This window comes from Ptychodera flava, chromosome 1 (genome assembly GCF_041260155.1).
Source record: "Ptychodera flava strain L36383 chromosome 1, AS_Pfla_20210202, whole genome shotgun sequence".
Taxonomy (NCBI): domain Eukaryota; kingdom Metazoa; phylum Hemichordata; class Enteropneusta; family Ptychoderidae; genus Ptychodera; species Ptychodera flava.
The window spans coordinates 5178769-5205611 of NC_091928.1; the positions used below are offsets into that span (position 1 = coordinate 5178769).

Genomic DNA, 26843 nt, shown 5'->3' on the forward strand with positions numbered 1-26843 from the left:
TCGCACAGTTTATTGTGTCACCGTCCGGGTGGCGGTACGGTGATTGTGTGACTGTGAGTGTGAATGGGTTGACAAGTCCGAGCTTCTCTTGCGGTCTTTCTTCCGCTATGGTCGTCGTGACATATCTTGACGAGGTATTAAAATGACAAATTCACACATACAACAACAGCAAAATGTGCCTTATTGATTTAAATTAACACCTTATCGAAATTAAATACAGAAACAAACAAAAGCACGGCATAAAAACATTGCCGTGAACCAAACCCGCCACCCCAAACAAAGGCTGACGGTGGGTTTCAAAAGCATGGGCGGCCGAAAATTAAACTGGGCAGCGTAGATTTTATCTGGGCGGCCTTGAAATTAAAGTGGGTGCACTGCCCACTTAAAAGGCACCGTGGAGAACACTGACAGCTACACGTAGTTGAATGGTTGCAATACAAGTTGACACATCCAATGTACAAAATCCTTAAACAAATTTTAATTAAGTCTGTGTGTATTGTACGTGCCAAGTATTTGATATGTTATGTTTCCCATGCACCTCATCAAATTGAATGATACTGAAATTTAACTGACACCATAACTCATGAATTTGAATCAATGTGCATGCAGTTTTACTACAAATGAAATACTCACTGGTGCAGTTGAAAAATCAAGATATGAAGAGTGAGAAATCATACAAAAATGTAACTCAAAAAAATACCGTCAAGGACACTATGTGCTCACATTCGGTTTGAATTGGTCCATTTGAGAAATATTTAAACCAGGAAAAACAAGATGACAAAAGCAAATAAGGTCTCCAACTTAGGTACATGTACTGGAGGTCATCTTTAGGAACATGCATATCAACTTCTATAGCAATGGGAGAAGCAGATCCTAAATATACAAGCAAATGTCAACAACAAAAAAACAGAGAAGGCTTGATTAAAAGAAAAGGTGGGAGTGGGCAAAAAATGCACAAGGGATCTGGTAAAAAAGTAATGCTACATCATCAATCTTCTAGACCCTCACCCCTCCTGAATATCAAATGTTCCATCCCTTGGTATTACATAAGACCAAATGACAGGAAGTACATTTACAAAGATTTTTAATTAATGCCATGAGTGTTATCATTCTAATGTAAACAGCACTTAAGTTAGTTACAGATAGTGAAATGTCTCTACTGTGGGCGGTGATTACAACATCTGGAATTATCCTGGATCCAAATTTCTCATCAGTTCTTGTATGTCTTACATAAAAAAGTTGCAAAAATTGGTCCAAAATGAAAAAAATCACCTCAGCTTTGTTTTCTGGATCAAAGTTTCCTACAAATTGATACCAAATATGACAAAATTATGTTCACAGCCTTCAAAATTGTCACACAACATATCCTGGGTTGGTGTAGGTCATTTAAGGTCAAAAACTGAGAAAATTACCTAAAATATACTAATGTGGGGTTTTCCTAACACTTTGAGCAGAAATTTATCTCATTACATCTTTCGGGACTCTATACCAAATTACAAAGCTATCAAACATAGGACTTTATACCAAATTACAAAGCTATCAAACAAGTAATTTTGAGATACAGTTTTCTTGACCAAAAATGACAATATTGTCGTAAAAAATACAAATTTTCATTGTTCCAGGACAATTCCCACATATCGAACTATTGTCATCTCTGTACGTCTGTGTACCAAATATGAAAGCTGTCTGTCCAGGGTTTTATAAAGGAAATACTGTTGAGGATTTTTTGACCAAAATGACAAAATTGCTCTAAAATAGTAATTTCCCAATTTTGTCATAATTTCAACAAATTAGAAGAGTAACACCCTTGCAAAGAGTCAACCAAAATTTGAGAGCGATTGGGCTGGCGGTTTCAGAGAAGAATAATTTTTACTGAAAATGAGAAAAATCACAAAAAAATTCAGCAAAAATACAAAATTAAGGATATCTTCACAATATTCATAAAACTGTATAAGGTTCACCTAAGGTACTTGCACACAAATTTTCAAAGCAATCAAAAAAGCGGTTCTTGAGTTATTAATTCTTAAAGGTCTGGTGAAATGGTCCCGTTCATGTGACTTAATATCTTCCAGGGGGTCAAGACTATTACACTCGCAACATAATTGCAACCTAAATGTACGCGCAAGTGTTAATTTTTTTATATTTCTATGCGCGGCTTTCATGGGGTCATTTTGCGACACTCAGGTCACGCCCGCAGTGGGGATCATGGTTGGCCGTCTGTGACGTCACAGGTGTGTTCATTTACATCAAATACTGTGTTTCCTCTGCCACTCTCAAATTCGTAAAATTACTAATTTTTTAGATGATTTACTAATTTTTTTCATTGTTGATTCGTAAATATACGAATGCAAGGAAGCAGCTAGTTGATTGAGAAGCTGAGAGCTGAAGGCCCCCAAACCTCAAAATAGTTCTGTCTAAGCACATGTTGTACTTAATTTGAATTTGATTGAATGATATTCCGTATTGGATCAGTTATGTTTACTTATGAATTTAAAAATTTACGAAAAGTTTCAATACCCAATTCGTAAATTTACTAAAAATTTCAGAAGCCAGAGGAAACACAGAAATAGCGGTCCAACGCCGCCTTATCTCTGCCGGTATCCGCTAACAAAACAGTCTCAGTGTTCGTGCTGCCCATTCGCCACGTTCTTTCGCCAATGCGAATCGAAATCCGAAGTGGCGAAAAAAATCGATCGTAATTCGCCACAGTGGTGAAACTGATTTTTGTTTAAAAAATATGGTAAAATAAAGAAAACGTGGGTTTTTTAGTCTTTTGTTTAATCTGCGCTTCTCTCTCGGCGATTCACAAAAACTCTGTCTACTTCCGTATTATTGCGTTCTTTCCGTCGTACATATTTGCAATCGAGCCAAGTCTCGCGAGAGATTTGCATTGCGGTCCTGACGTTCCGTGTGTAGACTAGTGCATTTATAAGTGGCAGTCACAACGTTCAGTGTTGGTGTTCATGCAGTTGATTTGCACTACGGTCCCAACCTTCTGTGTAGCGAGTAGCGAGGCAGGCTCAGCCGAGGGACCGTGGCCGATCGTACGAACCAGAAGAGACAAGCACATTATGGTTCAAACACTCAACACTAAAAAAGTTTACAGTTGAGCCGTTCATGTTCTTGCCGAGCTGTCACAGCCACCAAAAGAACAACGTCTTCCAATGGAGGACACTGTCCTGATCATGTACACGGAAACCCTAGAAGTTACCCCCGTGGGGAGCTTACGGAGGTGTGAAATACTTACTTCCGCTATGAGATACGGAGTCGGGCAAACTTCGGAAAGCCGAAAAAAGTCGACTGGAGAGGCTCGGGGACACGCCCACATTGCATTTTTCTTTTCCCATATTTCATAATCACGCGCGCTAAACGAAAAAGAAATGAATGTAACTGTTTTATAGACTGTCAACGGTATTTCTGTGGTTTTGCAACATGGGCATTTTACCAGACCTTTAACCATTTTCACATTTTGTAAGCTCATTTGCATAATTTTGGCAATGCAGACTTCATTTGAACAAAATCCCATCTGTAGCCCAGGATGCATCCACACACCAAATACCAAGCTGAAACGTGCAGCGGTTTGCGTGTTTTTGATGTTGACGGACATACTGTACGTACATACATACATACATGTACATACATACATACATACATACATACATACATACATACATACATACATGTACATACACACATACATACAGACGCCATCGACTTCAGCCTATACGATAAACTCACATTGGTATAACCAAATGTGAGCTAAAAACGAAATGATTCATCAAATTACATGTATAAGCTATACAATTTCTAAATTACACATGTCATATATAAACAAGTATATCTATCCCTGTCTCACCTGAAGCTGTATCTGGAAACAACTTTTAATAAATTTCTAATATCCTGTCATTATCCAGCCCCTCTCATTGATTTAACGTCAATCTTTGTTTGTAATCTACTGTTTATAAGTTACGGTGAAAATGAATGACTGGAACCTACATTTATCTGTTGTACTAGTACATGTAATAATGCGGGGATTAGCTTGGGAACTGTTTGGAGAGGATAGTTGTTGTGTGGTGGGTCATAAAGATTCAACTTCATCGACGCAGGTCCTTTTTTAGCTCCATGCTAAAACATAACTGGCCCGATTTCTTTCAAACTTGGCACAAGGATACTATAGCACTTTACATACATAATGCACGTTGATTTGTTTCATGATACGATAGCTTTGCGTCACAGCGAAAGATATAGCTACTCACTACTATTTTCAATAGAAAATATGTGGTGTTATCAAAATTGAAAGTTGGATGCGAAGAACTTACCGAGACATGTCTTGGAGAGGTATGGATCCGGGGTATTCTCGACCGCGGGTCATCCGGGTACTTGCGGTTTTTTACGTCATTTTTGCGTCACAGCGCCGTGAAGGTAGCTATCCCAGTGGAAATTTTTTAATGGACTTTTTTAGGAATAAGGCAACTTCTTCTGGAAGTTTGGTCCCGTAAGTCTGTGGATCTGAAAAAAGAAAGGATTTTAAGGCATAATGAGTGAGAAACACTGACTTAAAATGTTGTATTTGGCCTGAACATTCTGACAAATTTCCAAAATGGCCGTCTTTTGATATGCAAATGAGCGTTAAAAAATTTACATATTAGGAAGTATTCATTACTACCTATGAAGTCTTGTTCAGGGTCAATTTTGTAAATGTGAAGGTTCTTAACCTGAAGAATCAAAAAATAAGACTTTTGAAGTATGAAATTGTTTTTAACCTAAAAATCATAAAAAAAAACATTTCTACACCTACCACTTCATACTTATGACACAAAAACCTTTGTCCTATAACTATTACATTATTTTATAGTTTTAAAAGAAAATGCCTTTGTTTGCAGGGGTGTGTATCTCTGTGACTGTGTGTGTGTGTGTGTGTGTGTGTGTGTGATGTAGAATACAATAGCAAACAACTGTGAATTGTAACAGCTGTTGATTGTGCATTGTCACGTAAATTTAAACTTATATTGCCTGCTTCTTACCAGCGTTTACTACACAAGTACTTGAAGGTCACCTTCAGCATAATCATCCATGAGCCTGTATGTATATACAATGGGGGAGCCGTCCTCTGCCGTGTCAGCGTCATAAGTGATGTTATACCATACTGGATAGCCGGGTACCTGAAGACAGATAAAAGTGATTAGTAATGTTCAAACACACACATTTCATAGATCATGAATTTACAAAATTCATAGATATATATATATATATATATATATATATATATATATATATATATATATATATATACGTGTGTGTGTGTGATTAAAATTATTAAAATAAAGAAATGGAATTAAATGAATAGTTAATGTCATGTGTATGTGGTTCTTTTTTCATACCTGTGACATAAAGTAATGTCATGGCACATTTACTGCAAAAAAATGTAATTGATATTATGGTTATTTTACTGGAAACACATTAGTTTACACCATAGTATAACACAGCACAAGACAGCACAAGACAGCGTGGTCATTAACTTATATCGTGTGGTATGAAAGGGTGTATACTTTTCATTCTGTGTTAATATCCTGAGTTTTTATGTATTGGCCACATTAAAGACTAATTACACACGACTTTTATGACCAGTGTATGTGCCAAAGTGCTCTTTTACCTGTGAAATAACCTTTCCAGTGTACCAAGTGTATTCATTACAGTCATCTTTAAAGCGGTGGCGCACTCTCCTTCCAAGTAATATGTTATTTTCATCAGGTGATGTTGGTACAGTACTTGCTTCTTGTATGAGTTTCTTTACTTGTGTGGTTAGTTCCTGAACTGTAAGCTGGATACGTTTTTTTGGGTTTGTAGTAGATTGCCTTGAGAAATTATACACTTCCCTGTCAGTACATGTTTGTTTGAGGAGGTTTTTCCGGAATCTTAATTGTGCTTTCAGTGCCTGTAGTTTGGTATTTTTGTTGGGTAATGTTGCAAATGTGTATCAACTTGGTAGCTGGTCTGCCACAGGCCATAATAAACAATATCTTGGGTTTGCTTCTGAAGGGCTGCAAGCTTGTTTGCTTTAGTTTGTAGACGTTGCTGGATGAGTTGTTGTTGGCGAGTGTGACGTATGGTGTGAATACTTTGTTCTCTGTTGTGGAACTGTTTCCATGTGTTGGCAACTTGTTTCTGTGCATCTGTTACAATTTTCTGTACTTCCTGTGGATTTTTACTTTCCAACCATTCTTGAGTGTTGTTCATGGCAAACATAATGTAAGCTTCTGAAGCGAGGGTGGTTATGTTGGGTTTAACAGAAAGTAGGTGATCAAGGTAGGCAAACATTCTCTCTGGTTGCTTGTTGTGTTTTTCGACGCTTCTTGTGCAAGTGCCATGCCTTCTGTCATGTTGAAGTACTTTCCCATTGGTAGAAACTCTTCAAAGTGACGGTGAACAAGTTGTGCCAAGGCTGGTATGACAATGGTTAGTATTACTGTAGTGTGATGGTCATATTGTGATGGTGCAAGGAGGGCGGCGTGGATGGCATCTTCCTTCACTGGTATGGAGTCAAACAAAATGCGTTTTCCTTCAATGAACTCTGGTATATCTTGTGAAATTTCTCGGAGATAGAAATATAGATGTGTGTAGTGCTTGTGAATTTCAGACATTGGGATGTCACAGTCTTCAATGATGTGCCATAATGGAGTGGTGATGTACTTGGAAATAAGGCCAAGGGCTTTGCATCCAGCCATGAAAAAGGGTGTGTTGAGATCATGATGAACTGAACTTAACAAACGGTTGCCTTCACTTCCAGTGTCTTCTAAGAACTGTGTCATTTGTGACTTGAGAAAATAAATGTGCGCTGCATTGAAGAACAGGATATTGAATCTGTTGCCACGAAATGGTGCCAGAGGTAGTGAGTGCATTTTGTTTTCCTTCAGGAAACTGTGGATGTAGGTTTTGAAAGGACCATGCCTACCATTCTTCTCGTCTCCCCTACGTGCAAAGGTTTTTGAAGCAGTTCGGATGAGTCTTAGTGTTCCTGGTTCTCCTGTACGGTTGAAATCTGATGCTGTTGTTGGGATCTGCTCTTCAAAATGGGCTTGTTCAGCTTGCAGTATAGCCTTCTGGCTGACCTCGGCCATATGTACAAGTGTGTGAAGTCCACAAAAGAAGTTGTTGACCTTGTCTATTGCAGATCGGGTACATTCATCGAGGTTGGTGTAATTAGGCACAATGTCTGGCAAAACTGTGAGACGATATTCTTGTAACAGTGTGTTGAATTTTGTTTCTGTGGCTGCACGGTCACTCATTGTGTTTTGTATATTGGAGATGATGTGTTTGGATGTGGCGTTTGTAGTGGATTTAGAGATGTGATCCAGGTCCTCCAAGATTGTGTTCAAGGTGTCAAGTGTATCCTGTGCCGATTTAGTCGCCATATCTCGTAAACCTAGGATGTGATAAGCTCCAACCTCATCCCGAGCAGCATAGGCGCCATATTGTTTGCCATATTTTGAAGCTTCATCTGTATGTAAAGTTGTGTGAGTTTGTGTGTGAAATCTTCTGCTAGTTGAGTTTGTGCCAGTATTGTGCGTTCTATGTTCCAATTGTCAACTGTAGACGATGAAGGTGTTTTGTTAGGGGTCTTCCCTACCAGTTTCAGACAGGCTTCAATGACAGGTCCTACATGTTTACTTGGAACATGATGTTGTAACAAAGAGTACACACAAACGTGCACATCTGTTGTGAATTGGCGGGTGTGCTCATTGAACAGGTAGGCTTTGTTACTGACTGAAGATTTTACAGCGTCGTCATTTTCTTCCTGTAAACAACTTATACGATGTTTCAGCTCATTAATGACATCAGTGTTATTATCAGTTTCATCATTTTCATCAAACTCCAATTTGGCACATTTGGCTCGCCAGTATTCTTCGCGTGCAGAAACCCTCTTTACCTGTTGTGTTTTTGTTCTGTGTTTGGTATGCATGGCTATGGCTTTTTGGGACATGCTGTCAAGGTCCACTTCTAATTCACTAATTTGGGTTTGCATGTTGTCAATCGTGGATTGCATTTCATGGACTTCTTGCCAAAGACTGGTTGTTACATTGCGTAAAGTTTCTGTTACTACAGCTGGGTTATCTTCCGGAGCAAAAGGGCCACTTGTTTTTTTTCTTTGACTTTCCAATTCACTTTTTAGTGGTCGCTGATATCTCTCACAAAGAAAGGCTTAAAATATAGAAGCTCCCTTAGCACGAGATCGACTTTTTTGTAATTTTTTGTTTTTCTCCACAAGTCTTCGTAATGATTTTTGATATGACTCCATGTTCTCAGAATAATTGTATGCAGTTTCTGTGCAGTTTTGACATTGGCAGTAGGTTTTTGAAGCATCATCGTATAACCATTTGGCTGTGTCTGATATTCCTTCATTTTTTATTTTGGTTAATATGAACTCATTGGTGAATGCCTGGCAATGTGACGCCATTATGTACTGGTAATACTGAAGAAGTAAACAAAAAAACAAAAGAAATAACTCAAAATAATAGAAGGAATGAAAATAAAATAAACGCAGCATTCAGTGTCTGGTAATGTTGTAGGAATACAGATATACGTATGTTTTGTAAACACTTTTACAAAAATTAAATTGTCATGTTAAAACAGAGTACATGTCACGCGGTTACAGCATACAAACTCAAAATTACTGGGCTTCAACATCATAACCAACACACTGAACACTGACAAACTAAATATTTGTAAAGTAATGAAAAAATAAAGAAAAAACTCAACATATGTAAGTATTACCAGTACATGATAATTTTCACTTTATTTCTAATGAACAATATTGCAGAAAAAAAATCAATTCTTTAACTCTACAAATGATCAGAGTCGGTGGAAACGCCTGAAAAACCAGAATCCGAAGCAAAGTTGGCAAGTCCAAAATTGGATGTGAGATAAAATTTTTGAAATTTGTAGAATAAACATGGAATATAATTGAGGAGTAGATGTTTGTGATATGTCACATACGATTCTACAGCATGAGCAATATGCACAATAGAAAGTTCAATATCTTCATCGTTTTCAAATTCTTTCATTAACTTTAAATCCATGTCAGTATCAAAAGATCTGGTAAAAAGTTTCTCAATGACAAGGCATATGACATCGCCTAAACTGCTATGAAACAGTAAATGTACATAATAAAACAATTTCTCTTCTTTGTGGCCATTTACTTCAGCATCAGATAATATTTTGTGCAACATATTTCTCCTGAAGAGACTATTGTGTTTGCCGCTGGCATGGGTTTGTCTGTGAATTACCATTGGGAGGTTATTTTGGGGATTCATTTCAGCCTATAATAAATTAAAAAGGAAAAGCACATACAAATGTGTTTGTATGAAGCACAGTACATTTTCCCATGAATACATAACTATTACTATTATATTTATAGTATTTTAGTGTGACAGGAACATCAACTGTACATTTTAAGTTATTTTGCAATTTAACGATTTCAATTGTAAAGTAACTAAAGCAAAAGTTCTTCCCAAAGCCTGGATTTTCCAAGGTGGGTGAACAACATGCAACTTAGATGTTTAACATTCAAATAATATTTCACTTGCAACCCAAATATGGTTGCTGGCAGCGACAACACAGTTGTGTTTGAATTATGTTGTCAGGCACTGATTAACAAATATTTTAGAGGTTGTAATGTAGGCTTGTGATTTGTGTGGTTTGAATGTCTACTTACCACAGTTCAGTAATTTTGACAGACCACACCCAGTCTACGTCTTCACAAAGCAGTACACACTTATCTTCCTATAATGTGATCCAAAAATGTAGCCATCAGTTCCATCATCACAAAAATTATAACATGTTTATAAGACATTCAGCATCGTATAGTCCTTAAAAGATATCCAGTACACGTTTACTTACCTGCTTGCAATTTTGAAAAACTATTCGTATCTGCAATGAAGTTTATGCAACACTCACTGGTACACATGCATACATGTAGCTGTCTTCATATGATGTGAGAAAAGAATTTCTGCATCATTGTATTTATAATGACTTCATTTGCATATCATTTGCAAATATTAACATAAAATTTGGCGCCAATACTTCACATGTGCTTGCACAGCTTTCATATTTTGGGTACATCTATACAACTTTCCTCGCTGTACTTCAGATGGCATTGTCATGTAAATCAGAAAGTTCTGCCTGCCCTACCGATGTTCTTTTGTTCGCAAAGTGTTCCATCGCCGGAAATTTGACTGGCGCTGAAATGCGCAATCACCGATCATGTTCCTTTCGATGTCAATGGAAGGGGAATAATTAGATATTATTCCCTAATATTTTTCTTCGTTCAGCGAAGGAAAATACGAGTGACGTAATGACCGTGTCACCACGAGTCGAAGACGAGTGGTGACACGGTCATTACGTCACGAGTATTTTCCGAGCTGAATGAAGAAAAATATTAGGGAATAATATACTTATCACATGCACAAGCCAATAATTCGTTATTTTTTGCAAAATAGAATAAGTTTTCCATGACGATTCTGCGTTTAGACTTTTGAACTACTTTAGGAATAAATATCAGTACGCCGTGCACAAGTTGTCAATCATTTCCAGTCGTCCGTCGTGTGCATTTGCGCTCACGTTCGTTCATGTGTGGAGCAAATGACAGCTCTCGGTCAAAGTTATACTCTATTTCAAAGATAGCATAGTCCTAGAAATTTATCACAGACGAAGATACGCTATTTTTCGGGAACAAATATCGACTGAATCTCGACGGCACGAACACTGTAAACGTCGCGCCTGACCCTGTTTGCAATGTGTACGGAACCCACGGTATACGCGACCAGCTTCGAGTTCGTTGTTTCCGCAAATTATTCACGTAATTCCTTCGGAATATACAGGCGGTACACTCTTGTGTTTACATTGTTCGGATTAGTAATGTCGTAGTCTGTGAAAAATATCGATTTCATTACATGACTTTTGATCGTGGGAGAAACATCGGCCACCATGTTGTTTGTTTACATATTTACGAGCACACTGAAGATCGACAAAAAAAGGTCCGACGCACCAAAATTGATGACATAGACGCGGGTTGTCGTGACGTAGAACGACCAGAGAATAAATCCCGTATTTTTTGTTCGGAGACGACAAACTTGGCTTGTGCATGTGATACCTAATTTGTCCTTTACATAGCGTCTGACGTTCGTCTACGGTTACGGATCGATAAATAAATGAGTCAGTATATCATCATTTTCAGACTTACCTAAAAAACTACGGCAATTTGGCTTCGTTGGACGTAATTTCACTGCCATCGTTTACGGGAGATCAAATGACGTCGTTTACTTGCTGTTACGCACCTCCACTGACCATTCCAAATCTCGCGCGATTTCCTTCAGAGACGTCGTAATTTCCCAATATGGTAGTCTGGTTCCCTGACCCATTTCCCCGGTAGAGGGCGTGGGGAAATATAGGGTCAGGTACCGGGTAGCCATCTTGAACAGAATTTTGTTCAAGATGGCGGAGGTTAGTCACCTGACAGAACATGCTACAAAAAATATGGCTGCTACTATGAAAACGCCGGTCAAAATTCGACTGGATCAGAATTATGTTCAAAGACTGGTATCCGAACCAAAAACATTGGCACACGAGACGGGAAACATAAACTGAAAGGATTAATCCAGAAGTACGGGGAAATAGAGGTGATTGAAGGCTGGCTGTGATATCGCAGCAGTACGTGGCGTGTATCGAACGCGCTAGGGTCATTGAGGTCATCGCCGACTGTGGCGTGACCCCCATGACCAGCACGTTCGATACACGCCACAAGTACTGCTGCGATATCACAAGGTGCTTTCGATTATCCTGCCCGGGCAAGCCCGAGTGACGTCAACAGACTGACACCACGCATGCCCGGGCTACCCAGCAACGCAGTTTAATCGAACGACTCTATCTTTGAAAATGGCGGACAACAATAACAATAATAACAACGAGAGAAGACGGAAATTGGCAGTGTTTGCTGGTCTTTTGATACAGCAGACGGAAAGAAAAGTACTAAGTCACTTGTTTACCCACAGTCAAAATGTAAACCAAGCGATAACTCTGGCATGTCTCCGAAAAGACGAAAACCAAGAATCGAGGGCTATGTGGAAAGTGTAATTCCGAGATATGATCCTGATGACTTCAGAGAACATTTCCGATTGAGTCGAGAAAGTTTTGAAGCTGTTCTAACTGTAAGTAGTTATCTCCCTTCTTTCTCTCATATGGCAATAAAGTGTATAAATATGTGACAAAAAATCTTGTCCTTTTCTCGTATGTAAACGGTAACGATCATTGGCTGGTTTGAGCGCCTGTGGTTACAACAGTTCCTATCCAACGTTGAAGGAAAATGTTGATCGAAATGTTTGAGCATACTGCATTGGTTTGGGAAGTTGTTTCAAATGTTACTTGAGCTGCAGACAGAACGACAACAAACGATGTTGTTTTTTCCCAAGTAGGTGTCCAAGTTTATAGTTGAATACGGAATACGACCCATATATAATAATAATAATAATAATAATAATAATAATAATAATAATAAAGACCATTACACAATCTTGTCTCAGCAGTCTGTAAATAACAGTCAAAAATATATTAGATAAATGTTAAAAAAATACTATAAATGTGCAACATAAAAATCGATGACACAGGTTAAAATATAGTAAAAGCAGCAGTAGCATTCATGAAAAATAAAGGTCTTGTGTTGGTAAATAGTAGTTTACTCCCTACTGTTTAGTATCATTATACAATCTCTTTTAATTTTACCAGTATATCAGTAATTCAGTAAACTAGCTGTAATAAGATTAGGATCAATGAAGCATATACAATAAAGAACTTATTAGTGTCTGAATATCATGATGCCATACTATGGCTATCGTGTTACCAGTGATTGCAAATACATGTAGTTTTGAGAACCACATTGATTGATGCAGTTTTGCCAAATGGTAGAATCGTAACCTATTTGTGACAGCTTTCACTATCAAAACCAGTTGTTGTAATTAAAAATATGTTTTTAGTTATGCATAGTTTTATTTACAGTGCTATGTAAAATAAGTATGATACAAAAATTTGATATCTGATAAACACTCGGACTAGTACTAATTTGGAAATATAAAAGTTATGTCAAACACTAGAGATTACATTTCCTTTAATTTCAGTTGCTGATGTAGAATGCATGTTGCTTTTTGAGCATAGGTGAAGGTTTTTATAGTGTAAATGTTCTCTCATCTTTCTTAGTTGCTGATGGAATGCAATGAAATACCACAACCAGGACAAGATGGGCTTAGAGGAAAGATGCCCATACTGATTGAAAAACAGCTATTGATTTTCTTGTGGTACTTAGGTAAGTAAGATAACTACTAGTATGGTTGATAACTCGCTGTCCGTCTAACGGCCAGGTTAGCTATTTCATTATTTCAAAGGATAGATTTCTGACAATAAATAGATGTCAATCTCTCATTCCTAGATTCATACACCCACATGTATAAATTTATTTATAAATTTATTAAAGAATATACATACCCCTGGTATAACAGTATGTATCATCATTATGATTCACTAAAACATATATGTACAAAGGAATAGGCTAAGCTGATACAAGGAGTCTCTGTCACCCGTGTAATATCATTTTTTTTCCTATGTCACTTGACTCAGTCTAGGGCAGTCAGGTGTTTTGAATATTGCATGAGGTGTAATAATATGGATGATCAAATAGGAAGTAAAAATGTGAGACATTAACAAAATATTTTTGTTTACTGATAGTTGTTAAAGCTGATGTTTTCAAAAGGTATCAGAACAATTTGAAGTCAAGCCACCTCCTCCTCATAACCAAGAAAAAAGTTCAGTCATTGGGTTTTGTAAGTTAATGTACCATAAAATCATCACATAGTATCCAGTGTTGGACAAATTAAAAAATAATATTTATTTTGATTATTATCATACACTTTACTTGTTGATTAGCTAGTAGGGGGTGTTTTTTGTTGTATTTGACAAGCATAGACAAGACATTTGTCTTTTTATCAAATACATAATCTTTTCTTACTTTTCTTAATTGTTTATAGGGAACAATGAGACATTTCGGTCTATAGCTGACCGATTTGGTGTCTCTATGTCTACTGCACATGAGTGTTGGCGTAGAATTTCGAAAACCATGGTTAGTAAAATGGCATCAAGATTCATAACCTGGCCACATACACAACAAGCTATCCAAGACACAACAGAGGGTTTCAGACAGCTCTCTCATCTACCATCTATTCTTGGAGCAATTGACGGGACCCACATACGTATAAAGGCACCAAGAGTAAGACCGGACACATATATCAATCGTAAGAAATTCCCTTCAATAGTACTGCAAGGTGTGTGCAATTCAAAGATGCTGTTCACCAATGTATATGCAGGTTGGCCTGGTAGCTGTCACGATGCTCGAGTCTGGAGGAACTCCCCTTTCTATAGAAGTAGAAACACTACAATTCCTGATGGCTGCCATTTAGTTGGAGACAGTGCGTATCCCCTTGAACCTTGTTTAATGACCCCTTTCAGAGATTATGGCATTTAAACCAGCAACAGAAGATGTTCAACAGAGAGTTAAGTCGAGCTAGACAAGTAATAGAAAGATCCTTTGGTCAGCTGAAAGGAAGATTTCGCAAACTGCGTGATTTTTATGCTGATGATATGGAGCTTATTGTTGATGGTATTGTCAGTGCCTGCATCTTGCATAATATATGCATTCTAAATGCAGAAGAACTGGTTGAACTGTATGATGAAGATCAGAGATTGACGTCAATGATGATCTTATGGTGCCATTCAATAACCATGCTGCGGGTGTCCAACGTCGTCTCTACCTGCTCAACCTAATGATGTAAATTCACTCAATGTAGGCAAAGACAAATTCTGTAATATTCAGGTGTGAACTATGATTGGGAATAGCAGCCCGGTGATTGAGATTTTTCCGTAATGCGTCTTTCTCAAATAAGGACAATGCAAACTCTCGAATTCATTTGTCTCAGGGTTTATTCGATCATTGACATGCTTTCTATATGTGAAAATCTTTCATAGTCTAAAGGTGATTCTTATCGCTATGATGACTTCTAGCTTGATGTTTAATCTATCAGGCCAATCAGCTGATGGGTCTTTAAATGACAGGTACATGCTGATGTGACCTTTCTAGACAATGTAATATAAGTAGTATGTGCGTAATTCATGATATATATATATATACTGTCTTTTTGAGAGCTACTACGAAAATGTTTGTAATTTTATGGCTAGATTAAAGAAATCTGAGAATCTCTATTAAGAATGTTTATGCATATTTATATAAAGAGTCATTACAGTGCAGGCACTGGAGGAATATTTGGTATTAATTTTATATTGTTGAGCTTTTTTACTAGTATAGGCCTGGAGCCATTGAGCGTCACAGAGCAAAACTTCTGTTTTGGAATTTGGTCGCTATAAACTTTTGTTGATTGATTGATTGATTTATTATTATTATTCGGTTCAGAAGTGGCTTAAATGTATGTGTGTGAACCCCATATTTGTGCCTAGGAAATTCAGTTGAAGATTGACAATGCATGAGGGCTTAACAAAAAATATGATCAGACTATTTTCCACAATTGATATTGTTTGAAGGGATGAGACAAAATTAGATAGGAATGTATCTATAGGGAAGGCACTTCGATAGAAAAGGTGATTGATGATGACCTTTGACCTGTAATTTTAGGTAAACTAGGCTTTTGACATCATAATTTTGGAAAAAATGTAGTCTTTGACCTGTTTTTCACACATTTGTATCAATTTGTCCTATGTTTGAAACCGGCTGCTATATTGTATACCGATGTCCAGGTCAAGTACCCCCATTCCTCAGTATATACACACAGACACATAAAGGAGTCTACATGTGTCTGTTCCATTCTTATGACTGCACCTGTTTGTCATCATCTATTACTAATGTTTGACCCTGGATGAATTTTGAGGATCTGCAAACCTCTGGCATTGTCTTGGTATCCTGGCCTGGTCAGCTCTGCCTGCGAAAGACATGTAAGTTAATTGCAGATCTGAAAATTTCAGCCAGGTTCATACAAAAAGAACAGATGTTATAAACAGACGCAGAGAGCCTGAGAGAAATAGACACAGACAAACCCTGTCTCTGTCTGTCTATGCCTATCATGCAGTATACTGTACATTATTAAAAATCTTATGTTGTGTTAAACCTTCATGCAATACATGTAGTTAAGTTTTCAGATATGTTTGAATGTACAGTTATCTCACTCAATTTAGTTTAAATATCAAAATGTCAAAAGCAAATCAGGCCTAAAAGAGTTTTTACTTCCTGGGATTAGAGATAACTTAGACACCATGGAATATACCAGTTATGTTTCAGTGAATGACTTTAGCATCACTTCTTGAATAATGTTTTCAAGTGATAAATAACTGACATCACTGTCCTTATATAGGTTTTAACAACATGTATGGTTACATGTTTACATAAAGTAGGATGTATCTGTGTGTGTTGTGTGTGTCTTTGTATTTATTTATTTATTTATTTATTTATTTATTTATTTGAACAAATACAATCACCCTTACACAGCAGTAAATAATGACAGACACCATATTTGATTAAGATCTCTTTCAATCTTTATTTTTTGCCAACTATCAAGAAACTTAATTTAAAATGAACTTTTATGTTATTAAACATGGTTTATAATACTTTTAATACATCGAAACAAGTAAAGTTTAACATTCTTTATAACTTTAATTTTCCTTTTCCATCCAGAAAAGTATTTAAAAAGACATTTATGTTTGTAAAGATTCATTGATTTGATTGTTTTGAATATGATTGTTTAATTAAATTTATCTTCTAAACTTTCTGAATTAATTTTACAATCAAATATTTCTTCAGGTATGTCATAATATTTTTCAATTAAATTTTATATCTACAATTTCTCAATTAATCTTTCCATTAAATTCTTGTTGTCTTCATGCATTTGTTTAATTAGAGAAAACATCTGATTATTATTATCACTGATGAATTCCTTGACCTCATCAATCATTCGGCGTTTCTTTCTCTTGGTTGGAGTTTCATCTGTAGCATCTACGCTTGTTCCACTGTTACCCTCTCCAGCACTTCTTCTGTTGTTGTTGTTGTTGTTGTTGTTGCTGGTTTCTGGGTTGTTATCTTCAGATGCAGTAGTTCCCGCAGTGTATCGAGGAGTAACTGTCGGGTCGTTACCCATCACTCCAGCCATTGCGTCTTCGAAGGCAAAGTGCCTTCTTTCAGATCCTGTCTTTGAGCTGTATTGTACATGATTCCGATATGCCCTCTTTAAATGCTTCCACTTGTCCTGACATTTCTCCCAGGTCGTTGACATACCACATCTCTCTCTTACTTTGGTGCATATTTCGACCCAAACAGGTCTTTTCTTGTTTGCGTTGGTCAACTTTGCCCATTCTTCTTTTACAATATCAATGAGGCACTTTGTTCTTTCTTCAGTCCACTCCACTCTCAAGGAATCTTCTGGTGGGTCATCCAACACTGCTGATTCAAGCGTATCAGCAGTTGCTGTATTTGCCACTGTATTGATTCCTGCTGTATGATTTGATGCTGTTGTTGCAGATGATGATGATGATGATGATGTTGTTGTTGTTGTTGTTGTTGTTGTTGTTGTTGTTGTTGTTGATGATGATGATGTAGTTGTTGCTGTCGATGTTGCTGAAGTTGATTGGAGTGGTTGTGGTTGTGGTGGTGGTGATGGTGATGGTGATGCTTGTGGAAGAGGAGGAGGAGGTGGTGGTGGTGGTAGTGACGGTGAGGATAAATCTGATGTGGATGGTGGAGGTACTACAGGTTTCTTGTTTAGTTTGATGCGAACTGGAGTTTCACTTACTGTGTCCGGCATCGTCTTCATGACTGAAAGAATTAAATCAGGGTCTAGAAAAAATAAAGCAAATCAGTAATTAGATTTTCTTGTACATTTAAGCAATCATACTGAACAGAAATGAAATTTGATATACATGGATGAAACTGATGGGCATGAACTCATGTTTGCTGATATGTTTGTTTCTCCAACTAGTTTGTCTTAATGTTTTATTATTTATCTTTATTCAAACCCCTAATAGTAATTAATTTACAAAAAGATCTTTATGGGGTATAAAAAATCTAACCAACTTAATTTTTGCATCAAAATTTGCAAATACCTAGAAATGACAATAAATAAATAAAAGGGAGATAAAGAACAACAATCCTACTATGAATAGTTTTGTGAACTTGATGACAGGTCATAAATGATATAAATATACAAATCTCTTTGATCCAAAAAAATAAAAAAGTTTGATGACAAGTGTGAAATGACGACTGACATAGCTCTCTGTTAACTTTTTAGGGCACCCTCAGTAAAAATTGTGAGTTGCGGCAGCAACGCTACACTCCATTCAAAATGTAGACGGTATCCACAGTATAGTGAGCGTGTCTAAACTGAATTTATATTTTGAGACAAAAGTCAGGGCTCTCCAAATACATAGACGGACCTTTGTGAAAAGAGACAGACTGAGTCGGTGGATGCGATTTAGACAATGAATTGCAAGAAAACTTGTTGAGCGAATATAGATTTGTGAACAATTCATTGAAGTTCCTTGAGCGAAACCATTTTTTTCACAAGAAGCAAAACCTAGGAAAAAAAGTGCGTCAAGCCAATTTTTGATGTGTATAGCTTCCCTAATCATCTCATGTAAATTCGGCCACCTCATCAAAAAAAAATAAATAAATAGATAAATAAATAAAATGAAAAATAAATCAATCCAGCTCAAAGCAAACCTGCATTTGTAAAAAATTCTTTCGCATACTTTAAATTTTGTACAGAAATTATCGTTCAGCTCCTTTCGAAAATCTCACCAAGCTCTAAACATGGATATTTACCAGCATTTATTGCAAAATTAAAAGTAAGAGTAATATTTACTATGTACTGGAACATTATAAATTTAACTTAAAAAAAAATTTTAACCAAAATATTTTATTAACCCTAAAAATACTTGCATAATAATATCCGACCGCGTACTAAGCTTATCAAATCAATGTTATCGTAATGTTCGACGACGTGAAAGTAGAAAAAAATCAATAAATTTTGAAAAAAAATAAATAAAACAAATGCACATCTTATATATCTGTAAAACTCACTTTCAGAAATTGTTGAATAGTCTTCTTCCCCAATAACAAATGAGATTTTTCGATTTTCATACTGCGCGGTAAAGTTTATGTCTCTGTCGTTCGCCATTGTCAATACTATGACCCCTGACCTTCCCTAACTTTGCTCTACTGTCGTCCCAGGGCAGAGAAAGGCTTGCCCGGGGTTCTCTAATTCTGACGTCACGACATAATCGAACGGCGCTCGAGCAACTCCGGAGAAGCTCGGGCTTGCCCGGGCAGGATAATCGAAAGCACCTACAGCTAACTGAAAGCAAACTTTGTTGGAACTGTGTAGTGAATGACGATTGATTTCGATGGATAGAATAGTGTCCGAATTTTGTGAAAAATGCCAGGCATCATGTCGACGTTCTAAAAGTATCAAGAGGTGTGCTAAATCACAGTGGCTAAATCATTGAGGTAAAAAGTCTTTCTTTCTACCTCCACAGGCTTTTTGGTACAAACAAGAAGTTGGTGTCAAGTGAGCCTGAAACTGCGAAACCAAAGAAACATAGAAAAAAGTTGCAAGTGTTACTTTCATCCAATCACAGCCTGTTTTATTTTAACCCAATAGCGTCCATGTTTACATTAGCAGGTACCTGACCCTATATTTCCCCACGCCCTCTACCGGGGAAATGGGTCAGGGAACCAGACTACCAATATGGCAGCTTCCATGTACGATTGGTGCGTTTTGTCGTTCGATATGTACTGACCAAGCTTTCTGTACAAGCGCATTTTACTGTAGAGGTTTTCATCCAGTGGATGTTGTATGTGTAAGGAACTATTTCTAAGTTGGATTTACATTTTTGGGACATACTCACAGAGGATTGCATACAACTATTTTACGTTTGTTTACATTGTTCCAGAATAGGCGCCCTCAGTGACTGGGCTCCCTAGTGAAGGGTTTGGATTGTTCAACCATCCAAACAATATTAAAAGTGTCAATATACTTAAATGACATAACTTTTAGTTCTGCTTTTTCCCGCACAATTTCTGTATCATTCGCTCTTCTGTATCGTCTGATCTCTCATTCACCTCGCTAGTATGCGTTTCACCTACTGTCGTCACTCCGCCGTCGAGAATGGATCCAGTCATCGGAGCATTCGATCTGTTGATGTCACAGTTCCAGAGAGACGGACGTACCTTAGCGCCGGTCGAAAGGCATGTAGCATCCACACCACTGAAGTTGCTTTAGTTAGAGGTCAATGTAAGTCAGAAATTACAAAACAGCAATGTCCGGAAAGTACACGGCAAATTGTTCAAACGAAATCTTGCAACGAGCAGCGGCTGTGACTTGAAAAGTCGCGGTGGTTTTTCATACGCATTGTAATGTCGGTATTCTCACATAAACATGTGGATCTCGCACAGTCTCGCTCACCAGAGGGCGCATGAAGTTGGCCACGATGTGGGAGTACGTTCTTTCACGACCACATTTGCTGTATCTTTGCAGCCTGGGCTCCCGGGCCTGGGCTTCACTTTTTCAACTTTAACTATTACGTATTGCTCGATTAGTTTCCTAAAACTTGTCGAATGAATCTTTCCTGCAATTTTCAGCCGAAACAAACTATCACAGGAATCTCAGTACTCAGTCAACCCCACAGGCACCCGTGGGGTGGGTAGTCTGCTAGATCGATCGATTTCCTGCTCGATCTGTCCGCTACTGCAACCTATTTAGAAGTATTTAGATTGAAGTATTTAGATTGAAGTGGTGGGCAGATCGAGCATGGGATCGTTAGATCAAGTAGAAAATCGATCGATTTTAGCAGACTACCCAACACATGGCCGCCTTTGGCCAACCTCCCTTTTGCAGTGACGGTGTTGGCTCGACCGTATACGCGTAGCCTGACCAAATTACCAGGGGGGATTTCAACTATGTCTTGGTGCAATCATGCATTTAAAATTTCGAAGGCAAGCAATAAATTTGCAGCCGATTTACATTATAATATCCATTTGCACAAATGGAATTACATAATAATATCGCATGTTTTGAATGTAGCTGTAGAAAAATGTCATCATTAAAGTAATAAAAGAGAAAACAAATAGAAAAATGTATGGTGCTTTCTCAAAATTAAAACTTATAAGTAATGAGTTGATTTTATTGTTTTTTAAAAAAAGTGAAACACTGTAAATGCAATTCTGCCAGCGGCTCCCCCATCAAGTGACGTAATCTTATGACTCTTGGATCATCATACAGCAGATGCAAATTAAATACATGAACACCCACCCACCAATTCAAGAAGCACCTAAACTTAATGTAAAACTTACATTTCCACAATATTTGGGCCAAATTTAGTTAAACTTGAAGAAAATCTGGTAATTTATTGCATTCGTGAAAACCTGAAATACGAGTAATTACGATTTCACGGATTGCGTAAAAGTGGACCAGTGAGTGTAATTTTCAAAGCTGTCAACAATTTTCACAGAATTCATTTCACACTGGTTGCCGTTTTTTTGCTCAATTGCAAGGGCTTTTCTTTTGAGGCCAATCAAATCAAAGTTCACGAGAGTAATTTCCACTTATCTATAGTATTATCTAAACCCTGGCTCGGAAGGTAGTAGTAATTATTCCATATCAGCAAACATCGAAATTGTAATTTGAAATTTTGTTTGGGAAGAATGATAAAGTCGTGTAATTCGCGTTCGGTCTCCGATCCAATACACTAAACTAAGGCCAAAGTAATTAAATTATCTGTTTCGCATCCGCATGCGCGCGTGTTTTTGAAGTTTGCCATGGAAAACGTACTGTGTTTTGAATTGTCAATGGACTTTACTTGTCCACTAAGCTTTCTTAATCTTTTGTTAGAAATGTTGTAGAATGTGCTAGGAAAATTACTGTTTCTGTGTGTTTTATGACTACTTACCTTTTCTACAGTTTGAGGACGCAATACGGTTAAATTAGTCTCTATGACGTCATTCATGATTGTTGCAAAGTATTAATGGTGATGCGCCCAAGGACGTCTTTAGTATTTCAGCTGTTAATGGCGCGAATTGTCACAGTTACTGTTAAGTGACAAAACGGTCGACTTTATCTTGAGTGGATGGGATAAGCTTATAATGTGCCCTTCGCTGGTTCAGAATTTTTTGCGTCAATATTCAGAGTCCCACCGTCCAACATTTGTTAGGTGCGCTATCTTGGAACGCGTCCTGAGTGACTGTACACTGAGGAAAACAATAATCTGAGTATGCTTCGTGATCAGCTATTTCGCCTCCAGTTAAGGTAGAATGCAACTCGGGGACAGATATTCAGACTCTCAAACTTTACAGTGCTTTTCTGATATATCACTCGTGGAAGGTTCATTTTAAAGCTCTTAGTGTAAGAAAACTTTTCACCGTCTTAGTTTTTCAAAAATCGAAAATTTAATTTTTCTTTATGGAATTTACACAGGGTTAGCGGCCTTGTAAATATCGGTAAATCTTGGGTAATTTTTTCTCTGCTCCAAAATATGAAAAGTGACCCCTGATTTTTATTCTTGATTTAAAAGAGAATGGTTGAAATATTCCTCGAGGAAAGTCTGAGCAAAAGTTTAAGTCTTTCATTTTCGAGGCGCATACTACCTTAAACATCTTATTTGCAAATATTTGAATATGTTTCGGTAGCTGTGGGTCCATAGCTGTGGTGTTTTCGAACGGGATTTCTGCCTTTTACGGGCTGGTTTTGACTTAACGTTTTTGAACCCGCGGGCGGGGTTCTAAATACGCAGGTGGTAGCGGGGTTAAAAACGCAAAAGTCAAAACCAGCCCGTAAAAGGCAGAAATCCCGTCCGAAAACACTATGTTTCGGGTGCTGTTGCTGCATTAGTAGAAACCTACTTCGAAAATGCAGCAACATTTCTGTATGCCCGTAGCGAGCTGGAATACTGAGCTTATGTTGAAGGTAGATCGATTGGACGTTGTGTCCGCAATCACAACGAAATCCACACGTATACATCAATGGCAACATTATGTGCATCGATAACTTTCCCAAACCGATTTAAAGCCAAATTTTGTACAATTTTCAGCGTGACCTCCTCCAGACATGCTATACCTTCCTCGCGGCTTGACATAACACCTACGTGAAGGCTGACAGTTTGCAGTAATCAGCTTGGGACGACTTTCAACGACTTTCAGGAAATACGATGTGAAACAATGGATTAGACATTCGCAGCATCCGAATCCGTAAGCTTTTCAAACATCAAATTGACTGAAAGTTGAAATCTTTGAGCCGTAAGAATTTTCCCTGCGCAATTGTGTACGGTGTATATTCGTAATGGTTTGACTTTTATAGCTTTATTGAATTTTTCTATCTTGGCGGTGAAAAACACAACAAAATGAATAAAAATTGATGAAGTTTGTAATGATTGCAAATGATGCATTTTGAATTGCAGACGGTGACTCATGCACGGCTTGTATAATGAAAAGTTTAATACATTACATTTATTGAACATAACTCCCAGACGAATATTGCTTGCAATAACCTATGCTTTCTGGGAACAGTTTGCCTAATAAGACACACAGTTGATAGAGGGACTGTGTAAGACACCTTTCCTACACTGCACCACCGTATGAGTTTGCCATGAATGGTGGAGATATCAGCCGACTCCGTCGCTCTCGGACCGTAAAGAGCGCCCTCGAGCGACGGATCTTTCAGTCTAGCCTTATTGTGCCATGTATGTGCCCAGTAGTGGTAGTACTTTACCTGCATTATCTCTATAACCCTTTAGTATTTCAAAGAAAACAGTAGATATCCATATCTGTTAATTACCCTCCATAATCCCCTTCATTAGTTTCTTTTACCTCATAGCTCGTATGATCTGCTAAAGAGTTATTTAGTCAGGGCGATAAGCCCCCGCTTTGGTGATCGACAGAATCAATTCAAGGTAGGCCCAGAACACGCCTCGCAGACAGATATTTGAGCTTTCAAATTTTATCAATTCTATTCTGATCTACCTCTTGACCACTTATTGGGGTTCATTTTTAAGGTTTTGGCGTAATAAAAGATTTTACCGTGTTAGTTTTTCAATTATCGAAAATCGAACATTTTATTTCCCCCTCGGAGTTAACACAGGGACGTCGGCCATTTATGATATCAAATATCGGGTAATCTTAGGTAATTTGTCTTTCTTGGCCTAGTACCACAATTTGCGAGGTGAATCCCGATTTTTATTTTTGATCCGGTAAAAGAATGGTCGAAAGTTTATTGAAAAGAAAGTCTTTCACTTTCGGTCCATACTACCTTAATTAAGGGGATAAGGGAAAATACTATACAGAGATAGTAGAGTAATAGGCACAGACACGACACAGGTGAGACTTTTCTATATGTAATAAACAAGAATTTAATACAGATATTATTGATAATAACTCCCAGGGTAATATTGCTTGCAATACCCTATGGTTAAACCATGTCTATGCAATGCTTGTCGCATCTTCCGCCACATTCCGTTCCTTCACTTCGGTGAGATCGTAATTCATTGATCATTTCCAGCAAATGATTTGCTGGAATATCACAGTCCCTTAAGACTCACTGATCTCAAATGACTGGCTGCAGCTTTACCGTTGTAATTGAGAAAGCCTGCATACCCAGTAGAGCACGCTCCGAAGTAGACTGGACAAAGACCGTCGTCTGCAAAGTTTTGGGTGATCAAAACTGCACGAATTTCATTCGAAAGGTAATTGGCAAGACGATTAAGAACGAGGAACATTTTGTGGTCATGAATTCTTTCAAGAGTTGACCGCTGCCCTCTCAATTTTCAAGTCTTTGAAAGGAATTGGTCTCTTCTCTGTTACACGGCGTGAGACATGATAAATAATGAATGATCCACATCTTTCTTGCAGACGAGATAAGTCAAACCAAGATAAGTGCAACTTCGTATAAACCAGCATGCTTAGGCCAACAAAAGTAAAAAGTTTGTTTCTCATCCTCGCGGCGTCAATTCAGACCCGCCGTGTCCTTTTTTCTGCTCATGTGGCAACGCAAAATACGCGACGATAGTGCATAACACATTGCTGTATAAACAGAACTGTAAGCAAAATAACTAGTACTGACACAAGCATTCCATTCTGAACTGTACAAATATGTCACTTTTTATATTAAGCTGTCAAAACTGTGCATTGTTGCACCGCAGAACTGTTACTATACAAAAATACTAAAGCAACACTGCTGCCAGTGTGCATTTATCTCTGCGTGCATTCCTATGTTGTTTTCGTGGCTTTTGCGCGTTCTTGTTGGTTGAAGAATAAAAAAAAATGAGAAGAAAAAAAAACGCGTCACCGCATCATTTTTGCGATATGTCTGGGAGGAGAAACAAACTTTTTTCTTGGCCTTATATACGCCCGCACAGTGCGCTTGCGCATTAAGCGATCGACGTCATATGATCAGTTCGAAGACAAAGGCTCAATGAAACGACCTCCCAATACATATTCAGCGCGAATTATTCTATGTATTAGTGTTTGTCCCGCCAATACTTTTGTACAGATGCGAAATTTAGGGTCATCAAAATCTTAAACAGAGAAATAATTTTTTACAAAACAATTCTGATTAATACTTGAACTTGAAATTGTATTTTGCATGGAGAATTAGGTAAATCAGTATTGATAGATTTATTGATACTCTTGATAAGCTAAAGGAGAGTAAAGTATCTTGCACTGTGTTTAGACTTTTCAAGTCCATGCATGATAAAAACTTCAAGTCACACTGGATTGTAAAAATCAAACGCATTTGACAACTGTAGTTTCTCAAATATTACGTATTACTAAAAAAAGTAAACATTAATTGGTTGAAACGATTTAGAGCTGAGTAGCACAGCATGCAAACTTGACTGAGTGAGGTTCAAAATTATAATTTGGGTAAAAACTATCATTTTTGAGAATAAATATATTTTTGAAAACTATCTCTGTGAGGTTGACGCTACTGACAGAATTAGTTTCATCAAATTCAGTTGTGAAAACCATATGCGCCCTATTTCCAGCTGTGGAGGCGGGGTTAAAAACGTAAAAGTCAAAACCAGCTCGTAAAAGGCAGAAATTCCGTCCGAAAACACCACAGCTATGGACCCACGGCTACATTTCATGCAGCTATAGCCTACATGGGTTTTTACATCAAAGTCGTCTGGCTACGAATTGTCAATCAAATCTGTGTGTAAATGTACTAAAGAAAGTCCGCTGCTTGCTCTATGGAGTTAAAGCAATCTCCGTAACATTATAACCCGTGCACCTTTCGGTGATAAGTCATTGGATAACTCAGTGTATTTGATGTTATTATGCCAAAACTGCATGTGTCGTCGATATCAACAAAAATGCGCTTAAACGTTAAAACGACAATTTACATGATAGTCTTTCTCCGAAACGTTCTAAATTGCTCACCAATAACAAACACGGTGGAGATTTGTTTAACTTTGATCTGATTAGGAGGATCTCTGTTTTGGCGTCATTGCGTTGTAGTTGTTAGATGTCTGATGTACAGAGTCGATTGAACCATTGAGGTACCTATCTCAATGATTGAATTCAATGCAGATAAGGAAAAGACATGTAAAGCTTATTTTCGTCTGCATATTGATGAAAGTGAAGGCAATGTTGCGTTTTTTGTGAAAGAAATTACCAGTTATTATAGAAAGCATGCATGAAATGTATCCCTTACTTTTATGAATGTCTGTAAGGCATTTGACAGCGTGAACCATTGGATACTTTT

General features: G+C 37.6%; 1 protein-coding gene and 2 long non-coding RNA genes across 3 annotated transcripts; 1 reads left to right on the forward strand and 2 right to left on the reverse strand.

The window, feature by feature from the left end:
* Positions 1–4423: 4423 nt before the first annotated feature.
* LOC139129679 (uncharacterized) lies at positions 4424–11343 on the reverse strand. The gene is made up of 4 exons (XR_011551653.1): positions 11240–11343; positions 9713–9780; positions 5025–5162; positions 4424–4509 (listed from the first exon to the last, which is right to left on the reverse strand). It is a non-coding gene; the product is annotated as an uncharacterized lncRNA (long non-coding RNA).
* A 479-nt stretch (positions 11344–11822) lies between these two features.
* LOC139123197 (uncharacterized) lies at positions 11823–15297 on the forward strand. The gene is made up of 3 exons (XR_011549621.1): positions 11823–12203; positions 13246–13351; positions 14070–15297. It is a non-coding gene; the product is annotated as an uncharacterized lncRNA (long non-coding RNA).
* A 1505-nt stretch (positions 15298–16802) lies between these two features.
* LOC139123141 (uncharacterized protein DDB_G0286447-like) lies at positions 16803–19452 on the reverse strand. The gene is made up of 2 exons (XM_070689211.1): positions 19175–19452; positions 16803–17932 (listed from the first exon to the last, which is right to left on the reverse strand). Exons 1-2 carry the CDS (start codon positions 19269–19271, stop codon positions 16938–16940), a joined length of 1092 nt encoding a protein of 363 aa, XP_070545312.1. The 5' UTR covers positions 19272–19452; the 3' UTR covers positions 16803–16937.
* Between the last annotated feature and the right edge of the window lie 7391 nt (positions 19453–26843).